This window comes from Camelus bactrianus, chromosome 1 (assembly GCF_048773025.1).
Source record: "Camelus bactrianus isolate YW-2024 breed Bactrian camel chromosome 1, ASM4877302v1, whole genome shotgun sequence".
Taxonomy (NCBI): domain Eukaryota; kingdom Metazoa; phylum Chordata; class Mammalia; order Artiodactyla; family Camelidae; genus Camelus; species Camelus bactrianus.
Genome location: NC_133539.1, coordinates 12,410,462 through 12,427,047, shown reverse-complemented (window position 1 = coordinate 12,427,047; position 16,586 = coordinate 12,410,462). Strand labels below are relative to the sequence as shown.

The window sequence follows — 16,586 nt, the reverse complement described above, 5'->3', positions numbered from 1 at the left end:
GAGATACTTAGTATTTCAGAAATAAAGAAAAAACAATAGAAAATTGTAAACATTTGGGTAAATAAAAGTTATTTTTTCCTTTTAGTTTTTTAAAAATACATATGACTGTAAAAATTTATATTGGGGATTTGAAGGTGTGTTGATAAAATATGAATATGACAAATGTAACAAGAAGAGGCAATGGTAAAGAAACCTGTAAGTTCATAGGGCTTATGCCTTTTAGTTAAAGTAGTAACGTATCAGCTTTGAGAACACTGTCAAAGATTAGTTGTGTATATGTATATATTGTAATCCCTAGATTAACCACTAAAATTACAGAAGTATAGCCAAAAAGCCACTAGATAATTAAAATCTAATACTAAATATATTTAAATAATACAAAACAAGGCAGAGAAGTGGAAACTAAGAAACAGAAAACAGAAACAAATATCAAATGGTAGAACTAATTTCAAACATGTCAATATTTAAATAATGTGTAAATATGTAAATACATAATTAGAAGGCTAAGATTGTTAAATATAGTCACTATGAGGAATTCTTGAGAATTTTTTAAATGTCAGTTAGTTTGGAAATGAGTCAATCCTGCCTATGGTCTTCCCACATAGAAAATAGATCCTCAAAATTTGTTCCTATAACTGAGTATTTGTACCCTTTGACCTGCATCACCTGGTAGACAGATGATAGTCAAATTCAAGAAACTGATTCTGCTCCTCAACTGAACCCTCCACTCTTGACATCATGGCTACCAAGACAACTACTAGGATGTCCTGGACTATGGCTATGACCATGGCTGTGGCTATGGTAACTCTGGACGTGCCTGCTACTACCCATGTTACTCCAGAAGATACTGGGGTTCTGGCTGGTATTAAGATATTCTAGAATGCTGATCCCTTATATATTTCTTGCTATTGTATAAGAATTATTTATTATCTAAGATTTATCTTCTATTCTTACATTAACATCTAAATCCTAGGCTACCCATGATAAAAGTGTTTCCAATTCATTAACTATCTGGAATATCCATGATTTTGTGAGGAAAAAATTTCATTCTTCTTTCAATGTTTGCATAAATCCAATCTCAGCATTTCTTTGGGAAAATCTAATTTCATTTTTCATTATACATAAGTTTATTTGCAAGGATATGATGTACTTATATTCTATATTCATTTTGCTCCATCATTCCTGAGTGTAAGAATATGTGTATGCAGTGTATGTGTGTCTGTGTGTGTGTGTGTATGTGAGTTTAGCTGCATAGCTGCTGCATTTCTATCAGCTAAGATCTGCTCCAGGGACATGAATTCATTGGCATTTGAAGGGAGAAAGACTTCATTCTGAGAATCTGAGTGGCCTACAATAGGAAGCCATTCGCATGGCTGAACTGATGAGTGCAGAGTGCGCGCTGATAAGGCACCAAATAGAACCTCCTAGAGATCACACATTGCATCACGCAGATGCAGTCCTATCTCATGTTGGGTTCACTTCATCCTGTCATTACTTCTTAAAGACAAAAGCTGGCATGAATTCTCAAAAGCAAAACAAAATCAAATAACAACAACAAAAGGGTTATTAGTGAGGCAAGCTAAAGTCCCTTTTCAGGTAAAGTTGGTTCCTAACCAGTAACTGACATTCATCATCTCTGTATTTCACCACCCATTCTCGGTTGTCCTCAGATTTGGCTAACACCTCCACTGGTCTGGGTAGCTTGCCGGGTGGGATAACCTAAAACTATCTCTGGGACGTCTGAGCCCCCAGTTCCTGTATGCTTATCTGGCTACCGTCCTCTAGGAATGGGAAGCAAGCAGAAACTGCCCCAGTAGATCCTGTGAATTTTTGACATATATTTCATACCCACAGTATATAGAACTTGTATCTTCTCATAATAATCAATATAGTTATTTATTTCCCTGCTGACCAACTGCCATGTGGAGCCCACTATTATCAGTGTACAAGGTAGGCAAAAATTATATGTCAATTCACTAAGTGGTTTCTAGAAACTTATGGTGAAAGGGAGTAATTTTACTTGCACACTTTTTTTTTCAGGTTTATATATTTTAGCTATCAGGGGTAAATTACAGTGCTTAAAAAATATTCCACATTGTAGAAATAGTACCAAACCCCAAAGAGTAATTTTTTAACTCATTCATTAGATGCAATTTAAGGGGCCATTTCAACCAGTTGATGTGGTGTGTGCTAAGACTAACAGATTCCATAGCAGTAGGTCATTATTTCATCTTCTCAGAGAATGCCTCAGACAAAGCAATGTCATACAGGATTCTATGATGATAAATAAGACCCTGCACATCTCAGATATTGGCTCTGGCCGTGTCACTGTGGGGAGGAAAACCAAACCCATACCCCATATGTCTACATTCTCAGTAATATCAGATTCCTTCTCTGTGAAAGAAGTCTGCTGTAATCAACTTGCCATCAAGAGCTGTTTGATATCCTCTAAGTGTGGCACCCGATTATGGGCTCTGTGAAATTCTCTGATGTTTCCAGATTGGAAATTCAGCTCCAATATTAGCTAGATCAGCTTTGTGAAAGTCCATTTCTGCCACTATGGCTACACTATGGCTACTACTACATAAGCCCTGGGGTTGCATGTGCCGGAACTGACATTCATTGGCTGAGTCACTGTCTACCTGGTTGTTTACTACTTGCTCTGTTGCAGATACACTCTGGTGGGAATTAACATCAACACAAACATCTGTATGATTTTATCCACTCTGATATGTCCAACTACACAATTCTTCCCAAGATCTCTTTAACTGTACTCCTTCCAGATCCTTGAACTTCAGTCAAATCATTAACAAGCCAAGACATTAATAAATGTCCAGATGTCCTTGTATGTTCTTACCTCAGATGACATCTCCCTCTGCATGAAATTGGTGATCAGGTCTGCTTAAAATCTTTGTCCACTGGGAACATTTTCCCTTACTATTCTCTGCCAGAGCCATTCTTAGGGGGCTATAGTGCATCAGCAGTCCATTTTCAGCTGATGTCAACATCTTGAGATGACCCATTTACGAAACAGGCATGAGTATATTCTTACTCTGCCATTTGGTCATATTAAAGCTTCAGTGGGGCCGCAGAAGTCAACTTACAGAAAGGCTTTAGTGCTACATAGATCAATAACAAGGGTAACTTACTCATAACCTTTGCACCTGCTTTAACTGATCTTGAATCTATATTCAACATTCAATTCAATATGTATTTTATTAGCAATATATATATATATGCTACTGAACTCAGGTTCAGCTACTCACCATATGCAGGTCAATAAGTCAAGTGACAAGGTGTTGAGGCAAGGAAAGGGATTTCATTAGAAAACCTGGCTAAGAAAACGGACTATCTAAACATCTCCGAGCAGGCAAATGGCTTTTAAAGACAGTGTGAGGCAGGGTGTGGGAGCAGCTCATGCACAATTCTCAGATTGTTTGGCATCAAGGTTAAGTTTTGAGCATCACCAGTCTCTGCATTCAACTGGTCTGGGGTCTATGTGCTTGTGGTCAGCAGTTTTGATCTGGTGGGGGTCTGCTTCTTATAAAAACAACAAATGGGAATGTATGTCAGACCTTTATTTTTCAGGGAACTGGGAGTTCAATGACTCTGCTGTGTGGCTGATTTATAGCCTAAATTGTTACCAGTATCCCTGCCCAAAAGCTATTCTTTGTTTCTACCTCTTCACATTTCCTAATAATTAACATTTGAGCTAGGCTTTGAGACTCAGGGGAGGCCAGGGAAACTACAGCAAAAGATTTACTTCAAAAGACAGGAACACCAGGGCTTGTACACAGTTTCATTAACACTTAACATTAAATGCCTGCTGATAAGTCCACCAAAATATATGGTTTGGTGGATCTGAGGTACCCAGTCATAATCGTCAGCTCATATTGTCATTTGACGTCATGCGCTGAGAGATGTTCAGTCCATTAATATACCAGGGACTCCTTTTTGACCTATGAATATATTCTGATACCATTCGGTCTTTCCTCAGAACTGAGACATCTGTGCTGCAATTCTCATGTGAGGGTTTGCCAAAGACTCTGAATTTTGCAGAAGAAACACAAATGAATTAAATGAGTACCACAATTCATGTGTCTTTTAAGTCTTCATGGGTAGCAGCAATCTCTGACATTCCATGCTGTTATGGTTAATTTTATGTGTCAACTTCACTGGCCTAAAGGATGCCCAGATAGCTGGTAAAACTTTATTTCTGAGTGTGACTGTGAGGGTGTTTCGAGATGAAATTAGCATTTGAATCTATAAACTAAGATCACCTTCACTGATGCAGCAGGGGCAACTTCTAAACCATTGAAGGCCTGGAGAGAACAAAAAGCGCAGAAGAGAGGTGAATTTTCTCTCAGCCGGAGCAGGACATCCACCTTCTCCCATCCTCATACATTGGTGTGGCTGCTTCTTGGGACTTGGGATTCAGACTGGGGCTTAACACCATTGGCTCCCCTGGTTATCAGGCCTTTGGACTTGGGCTGAGTTATACCACTGACTTTCCTGGTTCTCCAGGTTACAGACAGCAGACTGTGAACCTTCTTGGAGAACCCTGACTAATGCACATACAGTCTGACATTGATTCTAGTATACTATCTTGACTACTGACCATTTTCAGGGTCTTCCACTTGAATCTCCCCACTATATTGGTCAAGAAAACATACAAGGACTTTTTGGACTTCTCTGTATATCCATGTTATTTATGCTAAGAGAGCAGCAGGAATCACTATAGATTCATGGAAACATTAATCCTGCTATGAGACATATTTGGACCAGGACTCCAGTTGATTGGCATCTGGTCTCTGTGTGACTTCAACTTAATAAGAAGTAATTTTTGTATTTGGGGTTTCTAGATAAACATGAGCTCCGACTTTGTGACTGACAGCACCTGAAAACTTTTGAGTATTCTCCTTTCCTAGAATTCAGTTGCTCTGATAAATTCTCAAGGTCTCTTTAAAAAAGAAATTGGATATAGACCCCTTAGAAAAAATTTAAGTGGATAGATACGGATATACATATAGAAAGATAGGTAGATGGATAGATAGATATAAAGACAGGTAGATAGGTAGGTAGGTAGATAGATAGATAGATAGATAGATAGATAGATAGATAGATAGATAGATAGATAGATAATAGTTATTTTCTGTGACATTGTAGCACTCTTACTCAGTGAATTCCAAATTCAGGAGAGAGGACTATGAGCAAGTAGGTGATGGGAATAATCTTCATATATTGAATATGTTGTCAAGTACATAACATTTCAGAAGGGGAATCATGGAATTTCTGATAATTATTTCTAAACCTCATCCCTACAGCCTATATCTGCACACAGGAAGAGGAACAGTGGTACATTTCCAGAACAACCATAGTGGAATTTTTTAAATTACAGTTTCATTATTCCTGACTACATAGCCTTCCCAGAAAATCTGGGAGGGCTAATTCCTTTATTTATTTAATACCTGATATGCATTCTGCTTTTGACTATGAGGAATCTTGACTGATTCAACATTGCTATAAAGTGCATATTTAAATATTTAAATAAAGTATATATTTAAAAAGGAATATAGGATTTATATTGACTTTAGGACCCAAAATGTAATCTCAGATAATTCTAATTCACAGTTTCCAAATGTCTTCAGAAAAGAAAGGAAGGTAATAATAATTTTAAAAAATATATAATTCTACAAGAAACTGATACAGAGTACTGTACATATGCAAATATGCCATCCCTTTGCAAGAATCTTGAGAGTATCACTTCATGGTATTTTGACAAGACTGGATGAAAGAAAAAGTAAATAGTTTAGGATTCTATTTATAAGAAAGAAAAACTCACCTAGGAAGCAGATAGAAGGAATCTGAAGTAGACCATCACTAACAGGCTAACACAGATCAGCCGGACAGCCACCATAAACACGAACAATACAGTATTTTATTTAATGGTGGGAATGACTCTTCCACTTGCCCATACTATAAGGAGACCTGATAATTAATTAATATTGCTAAGCAAACAAAATAAAATTATAAATCTAAATATATTTCTCTATAATCATCTGTGTATGGAATATCTGCATATGATGACATATAAATTCTGATGGAACAAATCTGTTGCCTAAGTACTCAGTATGTAGATCATTTTACTTAAGGAAAAATATATAAAAAGGACTAGATATCAAAGTCAAAATAACCTAAGGATTCAACATGTACCCATCTATAGGAATAGTGCTTTTACAAAAGAAGGAAGAAACTTTTAACATGTTTTTTTATGTTTAAAATTCCTAGTGTTTCAGAGCTGTGGAATGGATAAACCTACAGCAAGCACACAAGCGAACAGCAAAATGTAAAAAGAATAAATATGTATTTGTGGTTAAAATGTATTCAATTTATTGAAGGCAAAGAAATTAACATGAGGTGAGATGGGGGAAAGGGATTGAGAAGTTGTCCTGGAATTTGGAGCAAAAGCATAAGAACGCAAAAATTATGGCACAGTAACAGATGTGCACAAAAGATTCTGGGTACCTAATTTAGGAGAGTTGGAATTTCATAGATGATGTGGCAGGTAAAGAACAAAGGAGGAAGGAAGAATGTCACAGAAGACTTGTCGTTCAGGGGGAAGGGTTAATAATAAACTTGACCATCTTCAGATTGTATATTCATTTAATATTAGCCAATAATAAATGATACTGGTAATTAAACTTATCCTGGGAAATTCCTTTGCATTTAGTAGGGGAAAAATCCATCTAATTATCTAGGCAAGAAACCAACACAGAGACACCAAACAAGTGGTTATTAGACATCTCCTTGCCATATTAAACTATATAATAAGAATAATTTTAATACAGCATAGGGTTATTCTCAGGCTTATGTGAGATAATGTATGTAAAGGACTCAGCAAGGGATTGGTAAGTAGCTAATAAATGCTATTTAAATATTATTAATATTTAGCTTATAAATTTTATACACTGCTTTTTCATATGAGTTACATAAGCATCATACAAATTTGACAGAAAAATATTATTTTATATTTAAAAAATCAGAAAATAAACCAGGCATGTAATAGCAAAAGCTATTATTAAATACCAAACAGTGTTCCAAGTGCTTTACATATTTTAACACACTTCGCTTTCAAAGCAACATTAGAAAGTTGGTTCAATCATTATACTTAATTTTTAAATAAGAATACCAATTCCCAAGAGGTTACATAGTTTGCCAAATGTCACAAACCAATAAAAGGCAGGACTAAAAAAAGTTTCCTCTTTTATTGTGGTAATTCAGGAGGTATTCTGTGTATATTGTTGGACAGAGTAAATACAGTGATGTCGAGGTAGAGGTTTTGCATAAAAGGGAGACACAAATAAGGAATAAAGTGTAAAAGAGACCTGTGTATTTCAGTTTTAACTGGAGATATTAATAATTTGAAGACCATAAAGAAGTTTGGACAAACCCATGTGAATACAAATGGTTGTTTATTTGAGGATGATAATGGTGGCATTTAACATCAAATTCAATATGATAGAGCTGCTAAGAATATTAACCAGTTTTAGGTGATATTAAGATATGTGTTGGGGGCAGATTTGGGAAATCGTGATCAACAGTCTTGGCTTATGCCTCTATACCTAAGGTACTGCTGGGGTCCAGCAATCATGGCTTACTAAGCAAGCCAAAATAGCTGTAAAATACACTATTCCTTGACATGTGAAAGCATAAATCATCTAATTTCTACCTAATATTAGACAAACATTTTAAACTTCAAGAATAAATGTATAGGAAAGACAAGTCATCATACAGGCACACTTTTAGAAAAAAAAAATGTTCTCTTTGGAGATTTGATCCTTCTAGGGATCTTAACTCCTTCTTGTGAGGTAAGTAATTTCAAGCTGTGAACCTGTCAACATGAATGGGGGCATATCCATTACGTTAAACTAAATACAGCACTTAAGCTCACTCATGTCCAAGATCTGGAAATCTTCTTTCAAGAAAAGATAATTGACAGGTTACCAACATGTAAGTAACAAAAAAAATATGGAAAGGTGAATAATTGTAGCTGAAACTGTGAAACCACACAAATAACAGGAAAGAATTAACTCAGGACAAACATGAATATAGAATGCTATGAAACAGCTCTAACCATAAACATGTAATGAGTTTCAAAAATAATGTCACCTTTAAAAAACAAAATTTTAAAACATAGCAAGGCATATTAAGGTTAGGAGGGGACCGGCCAGGGTAGATTTGACATTCTCAACTTCTTGAGCTGGACGAGCATGAGAAACATTTCTTGCTTAGGTATGCCAAACCCAAAAATTAGAAGCAGGAATTATGCTTCAATACTCAAACCTTTTAAAAAATGCAGATTGTAAAACAGACATCTATAAAGATTGTTGCTATCTTAATGTCAGAACTCAGGATTTGACAGAGCAACTGAAATAGAAAAATAAAAAGAAGATATCCCATAGATAAGACAATTGCTTCCTTGAATTAAAAACAGGAAAAAAAAGAAACCAAAAATATAAATACTGCACATTAAATGAAAAAAATAGGCTTATTCTTCCAAATTGAAAAGGTTTATTGAGAAGATAGAGAAATGAGTCGTGCATGAAAATCTAAAGGCAGAATCTGTGACAGTATTGTTTTAATAAGAGATCATGTGGGAGTTCTCATGAAAATTTCAATTCTCCCATGTTTTAGGAGTTAAATACAGAAAAGAAAGAGTTGGTGTATCAGATGCAGAGGACATCAGAAGGCAAGTCCTCAAAAGGCTCCGAATTTATTGGTTCAGAACTGGGGAATACTGAGGTCCAGGTGTAGAGGATGAGAGTCTTCCTTGGCGTCCTCAATAGTAGTAGCCAAAGCCAGAGCCATAGGCAGAGCCACACCCATAGCCACAGCCACAGAGAGAGTGGGAGCCAAAGCCATAGCCACAGCCCAGTCTGCGGAAGCCACAGCCATAGCAGGACCCATAGCCGCAGCCCAGGCCTCTGTAGCCACAGCAGCCATAGCCACGGCCCCCATAGTAGTTTCCGTAGTAGCCACACATGGTGTTGGTGTTGGGTTGAGGTTGTCCTTGGGTAGAGAAGGAGAGTAGAAGTGTCACTTCAGGGTGGACATGTCTCCCTGCAGAGGGCCTTTTATATGTCCTCAGTGTGGGTGTGACCCACCACACCTTCATGACGTTGCCAAACTTTATGACTAATCTAATTAGTTTGTTGTTCCTAAACCATAAGATAAAGCTTCAGAGAAATTCAGGGAGCTTGCTGTCTTGGTTTCTCAGTTTGGTCTCCTCTTATGCCACTGAGGTTTGAATAAAGGAGCTACCCACTCACATCTATGCATTCAGGCCCAAAATTACACGTTCATTTTAACTTCCTGGAACCATTCTTTATATCACAGAGATGACATTTTTTAACCATACTCTTATTTGCTCTTGGCCCAAGTTTCATTAAATTTTTCTTCATCAGACTAATAGTCCTTCTGAGTTGTGGAATTTTCTTTTTGATCCAAACTGAGTACCTCCTTCAAGGATTCAATTACGTTTTGATATTGACACCATAGTGTATGTCTCATCATCATGATGTTGATAATAATCCAACTAATTAAAATTTCCCCCAAAAAACCAGTGTGAGCAAGATGTATTGTACTTTTTTACTTATGCTGATGAGTCCAAACACTTATTGTTCAATTTCTGCTGGTGGACGGCAAAACAGAAGTGAGTCTTTGAAATCCAGTTTCTCCACTTTCCACTTGTTTTTCTAAATTGAGTATACCTTCATGCAAATTAGTTAGTTTTCACATTAATATTAGAACTATATTCTAAATGGCCAATAGGGTAACATCACATATCTACATTTATCAACGTACTAAACAGAGGTCTGTGTTTTAATCAGTATGTTCAGTCATGACTCACATTGTACCAGTCACACTGAGTGCTGTTCCATAGTCCTACAGTGAGTTCTCTTGCATAGTCCTAGCATTATTCCTGTCTTTTTTCAAATTTGTGTTATAACCCCTCCCATTGTGAGGCACTAGAAAAGTGAGACTAGTTCATATTAGTTAAAATGTACTTTGTGTCTTTAAGAGAATGCATGTGGTGAGGTGGCATTATCCACAAATACATGTGTAATCTATCAGTAGGTTTCTGTTATACTATTGATATTTCTGAGTCAAAATGTTATCTTTACATCTTCTCGTAACCTTAGAAAGGGACAGAGAATAGCAGATGTAGGACACCCCCTATATTTTAGCCAATTCTCCTCTGGAGATCAAAAGAATGAAGCTACAAGACTTTTAAAATTTTCCAGTTCATCTCTCCTGAGAAGTATATCTAATAACTCAAAACATCCTTCTTAGTAAAGCAGAATGTTTTCATACTGAGGATCTGACCAAACACATTCATCTGTTCATTCAGTATGTGTTTTTGAATGCTTTTTCCATGTGTATATTCAGTAGGGGTTTTTTTGTTTGTTTGTTTGTACAATAGATACAGTCTTGTGACTTTTATTCACCATTTGCTGAATTCAAATATTAGAATTACAAAAAACCTTTAAATCATTTTCATTAAAATTTCATTATTAGAACTACAAATCATCACTCTATCATTTTCAAATTTCCCATACAGAAAATAAAGGTAGCCTCAACTATCACAAAATCAAGTCAATCAAGTGATAACTTAGAATAAGTTTCCAGTAAAAAAAGAAAAATCACTCAATAACATGATGATCCAGCTTCCTCAAGATTATTTAAGTTCTTAAAATATCACCTGAAATTGGTGTGACTAATTTGCCTCACTCAGTATATAAAAGACTATAACTGACGGGTTTCTTTTCAGGGGTTAGTATTTGATTCAAGTAGCCATAAAACATTATTTTGTGCAAAACAAAGTCTGATATTTACCCAAATGATCTGCTGATGTCTTCTTAGATTGTTAGTTTTCATCAAAAATTTTACAAACTGAAACTGAGTTCGTGACTCTTCACATCCCCAAACATTTCCCCCATCTTTTTTCCTACATCGTAAAGCATGCAAGATATAAATCAGAGATGGACCCTCCTAGTGATTGTCCGTTACTTTCCACATTAAGGGTCCTAGACTACACAAGACACCAGTTAAATTTCAATTTCAAAACTCTGAAACTCAGAATATCCAATTTTCCAAACATTTCATAGGCTACACCTGTACAAAAAATGTTTCTCTGAAAATCAAGTGTATCTGAGTGTTCAGTATTTGTATTCGCTGTGTCTGGCAACGCACACCATAGGAAGCACAGCCTTTATGGTTTACCCCGTTATAGCCTTGATCACCTCTATGAGTACGTCTTGTAACACTATTCGTCTCCTTATGGTACACAAAAGTCAATGGCCTCTCTGCTCTTCAGATGTGCCAAGTTTGTTTCCAACTTAAAGCTGCTACATTTGAGTTACTGACCCTTGCAAGTAACAGCACAACGGCTAGAATTCTCTGTTTCCTTGGATCTCTCAGAGAATTTCCCTGACCATCCCTTCTGAAGTAAACTCTCACCAATACTTCTTAAAATTGCCTTATTTTGCCTTAATTTAACATTTAAATAGACTCAACTCTATCAGAAATTAATTATATCATTCACTTTGAGAATTTGCTTTCAGATCTTTGCCTGCATTTTCTGCACTTGCACATTTCAGATGATAAGCTTCATGACAATAGAAACCTTTTCTGTCCTGTTCACGGCTCCATCCTCCATGCAGATAACATTGCCGAACATACAATTGATTCTGAAAGTTTGATGTATGAAAGAATTTAATAACTGACCAAATAAATGCAATCAAGGATTATATAAAAATAATTCTAACTTTCTTATTCTGAAGTGATGTTAGAATTGTCAAAAGTTCCAAGAATATATAGCATATACTCTTATACCATTTAATCAATTATTTCTATGTTAGCATCTTCCAAGACCAAGAATAAATTAAGAAATTAGCCTGGTACAATATTCTTAAGTAATCTATACACATTATTTGAATTCCGTATTTTTCCACGAATTTCCGTTTTTCTATTCCAGTGTCCAATGCAAGATCCCACATGGCTTTTGGTTGTCATACCTTTAGCCTCCATCAATTAGTGACAGTTTGTCAGTCTTTAACTTTTATGGCATTAACAATTTCAAAGAGTTGAAAGTTTTGTAGTATGTTCCTCTATTTTGTCATGTCTGTTTTCTCATAACAATGTTGAGGTTATGCATTTTGTGCAAAGTGCCAAAAGAGACGTATCTATTTACAGTGTTGTAACAGTGGGTAGACAATGTCAGTAAATCTTTGACAGTCTCTGAAATAGATTAAGTTCAACTTACTAATAGGATAAATCCTTCTACTTCTGTTATAATCATAGTTCATGGATTTAAACTACAGGGACTGTATCATGGTTTTTGTTCATTTACAACATCATATATATATATATATATATATATATATATATATATATATACACACACATATATATATACACAGTATAAATGGAAGTGAATAATACTGCTCTACAAAATTAATAAAATAAACTAATCACTCAAGTATTTACAACTGAACCCTGCCATGTCATCTCTGTCTTCCACATATCTTCTACCATGTCTTCTCCATAAATTTCCACTGTCCTTTTCTACTTTGAAGCCACACTTTTATTCCCAAGGCTGCATATATGCAGATAGAAGGAGGAGATTATTGAATGAAACTAAGATTTTCAACAAGAAAACTCTACATGAGTTATATGGTCACATGGCAGCTAGAATATAGTTTAAATTTGGAATCTAGAATAAACAAGCCACCAAATTAGGAGAAGACTCTCTCATTAAAGGCACATGATCTCATGATAGGCATCGTGACACACAACAGAGTTGTCTTGGCTTGGATATATTGGTTTTGAAGAATTCCTGAGATGGTCTTCATGCTAATGAGTTTAAAATATGAGTCCAACAGTAATTTAGGTTTGCCCCACATAACACTCTGTTGGTATATAGGGCCCTGTGCAGATTATAAATTTAAGACTCTAGAAACTGACTCTGCCCTTTGACTGAGCCTTCTTCTCACATCATGAGCTTCTACAACAACTACTGTGGTGGCCTGGGCTATGGCTATGGTGGCCTGGGATGTGGCTATGGATGTGGCTACGGTGGCTATGGCTATGCCTGCTACCTACCGCCCATGCTGCTATGGAAGATACTGGTCTTCTGGCTTCTACTGAGAAATTCTAGATGCTTATCTGTTCAGGATGTTCTCTGATGAGGCACCATGTGTACCTCGTTCACTAATTGTAATAAGGATGTCCTTGTCTGTTCAGTAATGACTACTGAAGCTTAGAGTACCATGCAACAGCAGACCTTTTTTGACAGAATTGCCTGAGTGTCCAACCACTTAGAAAAATATTCATTAGATCTATGTTACTAATTGAATACAATCTTAACCATTTCCATTTGGGAAACTGTCTAAATTGATTTTTCACTAAAGATACTTCATTTTTCACATCTATAATATTTTCATGAATATTTATTTATGTAGATTTCTTGTGATTGTATGAGTGTGTGTGAGTTGTGTGTGAGATGGCTGGTCTTTCACTCTCTAAGCTGACAATTTATATGTGTGGATGAAAGGTTATATTCAACAGGTGATTTTCTGTTTGTGTTTTCTGTGAGGATATACAAGGTCTACTATTGTCTGCCTCAATCTCAAGAAGGCTTATCTTTGAAACCTCCAAACTTTGATTAAGGACATCAGCAAGATGTCACCTTTCTTCTCACCATGTAATGCTATTTTTTATTATCTCATCCTTTCCTGTTACTTGATATTTGAATATGCCTCTGGGAGGATATAATTTTTCCTTCTCAATTTTATATTACTGCCTGTTCCCTTCCTCACTGACAATATGCACTTGAATCCATCTCATGCATTGTAGCTGCACAGGGGGCTTTTTGTCATTCTCACATTGTCACAGGAAGCTACAGAATCAAGGCCATTTTCAATGAAATTTTCAAGGGTCAGTCTCTGCTTGTCTTTTGGAAAGAGATCTGTTATGCTTCATAACAAGGCAGTGGCTCTGGTAGACTAAAATCATGCAAACATAAATCTGACGTAGAATATAGGCTGCAAATTGTATCTCTGATTCTGGTAGTCTGAGTAATGTTCAAAAAGCTGTTCATAGTAACTTTACTTATTTCACTCTATTTATTATCATTAAGTATTAGTAATAATCTCAACGATGATAAAATAGAAATCAATAGTATCTGTGAATTTTTAGTAATTAATGTTAGAATTTAGAGTACCTAAGACTGAAAGTAAGTCCATACACAATTACTTTCTGAACAGGGGTCAGATTATGAGACAGGCCAAAATGCATGTTTTCTGGAAGGATCTATGGGGGATAATTATGTAGATGTCTTCCCTCATCAGTTGAAGACAGACTATACATGGGACTATGTATGATTTCAGTTTTTTAAAATTAATTCATTATTTCTGACCTAACGTATGGTCTATCTTGGAGAACATTCTACACGTGTACTTGAGAGAAATTTGTGTTCTCTTGTTGCTGGCTATACACTAGACTGTGCTAGGCCTAGGTGGTTTATAGAGTTCTTCAACTATTTATATTACAATTTTCTGTATAGTTGTTCTATTCATTATTCAAAGTGGAATATTGAAACCTACAACTTTTATTATTGCAATCTTTCCCTTTTCATTCTGTCAATTTTTTGATTTGTGTATAGTGGAGCTCTGTTGTTAAGTACATTTGAATTTAAAATTATTGTTTCTTCCTGATAGATTGCCACATTTATCATTACAATATATTCTTCTTTCTTTATTAAATTTTTTTGTATTACAATGTCTATTTAATCTGGTATTCTTATATCCACTCTAGCTTTCTAATGGTTACTGTTTGCAAATAAATAAATTTTTTCAAGCGAATTAGATTATTGAAATATTTTTCTGATGGCTACTCTAAAATCTGTGTCAATAATTTGAATATTCGATAAACTTTGTGTTAATTGCAGTTGATTATATTTCTCATTGGGTTTTAATTTTCTTATTTCTTGGCATGATAGTATAAGAGAAATGTTGTGTATTAAAGGCATCTTGGTTCTACTTAAATCTTTTTTTATTTTTAAAGCAGGAAGTCACCATGTTTAGATTTAACACATGGTTCTTGTGAGCTATGATTCATAATTTTCAGAGTTGTTGCAGTGTTCTTTTGGTCTGTTTGGTTTATCCTGACCACTGGTTGTCCCACTGGTCCCTGCCATTGCTGCCTGAAAGAACAGAAAGAATTTCACCAGCCCATGTCCTCTATGTCTTTTGATGGAGTAGTGGGACAGTAAGATTTCCCACCTGTCTCTCTCACTGCCAAGATGGCTCTTGGATGGGATAGGAGAGTCTTACTTACATAAGGCAGAGACTTCCTGAATTTGGACATAACTGCCTCTAAATAACATATGAAGTAAAGAAGAAATCACATGAGGCATTGAAAAATATTTTAGTAACTACTAAAGAAATGCAATTTAACAAATGTCGACTTATCAATAAAGAATTAGACGTAAATTTATACCTTTAGTTATGTTAGGAGAAAAAGGACATTTTAAAAATCAGTGCTCTAAGCTTTGTTAAAAATCTATAAAGGAAAAGAAATTTAAATATAAAATAAAAAGAATGAAGGAAAAATAAAGACATGAGTGGAATCAATTCAATAGAAAAAGAATAAACTATAGGAATATCAATAATACTCAAAGAAGGCTCTTTGAACAGATCAAACTGATAAAATCTAGAAAAATGGATAAAGAATTTTGAAGAGACAATACAAATTATCAATCTGAGAAATAAAAGAAGCAGCATCTTTTAGATCCTATTGGCTCCAAAAATTAGTGGATATTATGAAGAATATTTTGCCTATAAATTCCACAACATAAATTAAATGGAAATTTTCTTTTAAATACACAAATTACCAACACTGAATCAAATAAATCAGAATAGCACTGTAACTGATAAAGAAAATGAATTTATAATTAAAATTACAAATGCAAAAGGAACAATATGGACTAAGAGGTCTTCAGTTGTAAATTCTATTAAATTTTCATAAACCATACTTATGCGTAATGGAAGGAAATGGCAGTAGGCTAGGAATTTAACACCAATATTTTTCTCCAAAGCCATACTGACAATAGATATATTACACTTCTGCATATTTTATTAATGTACTAAAAACTGAAACTAATCTTATGAAGAATGCATATATATATATCAAGTAAACATAGAAACACACTAGTAATAATGTACAATTTTAATATTCACTCTCATAAAAAACAAATCAAAAAGAAAAAAATAAGTAAAAAGAGAGAAAATTTAAAAATTTAATTAATTAGTTTAATTAGTTTTCAAGGATGTATACTCACCTCTATAGAATTAGTAGAGAACAACCCTTCTTCTCAAGCTTTCATAGATAGTACACAAAACTTTATCATATATTAGGTCAGAAAAATTATTGGGAGTTTTTAAATTGGTAGTGTTTAAATACTGCTGAACACATTTTCTGTTATGCTTTAAAACTAGAAATTGCTAACAAAATCAAAAGACAGA

General features: G+C 35.0%; 1 protein-coding gene across 1 annotated transcript; it reads left to right on the top strand.

Moving 5' to 3' along the window:
• The first annotated feature begins 13,025 nt into the window (after positions 1-13,025).
• On the top strand, positions 13,026-14,916 carry LOC123617289 (keratin-associated protein 22-1-like). The gene has a single exon (XM_045517753.2). It carries the CDS (start codon positions 13,059-13,061, stop codon positions 13,245-13,247), a length of 189 nt encoding a protein of 62 aa, XP_045373709.1. The 5' UTR covers positions 13,026-13,058; the 3' UTR covers positions 13,248-14,916.
• Positions 14,917-16,586: the final 1,670 nt, after the last annotated feature.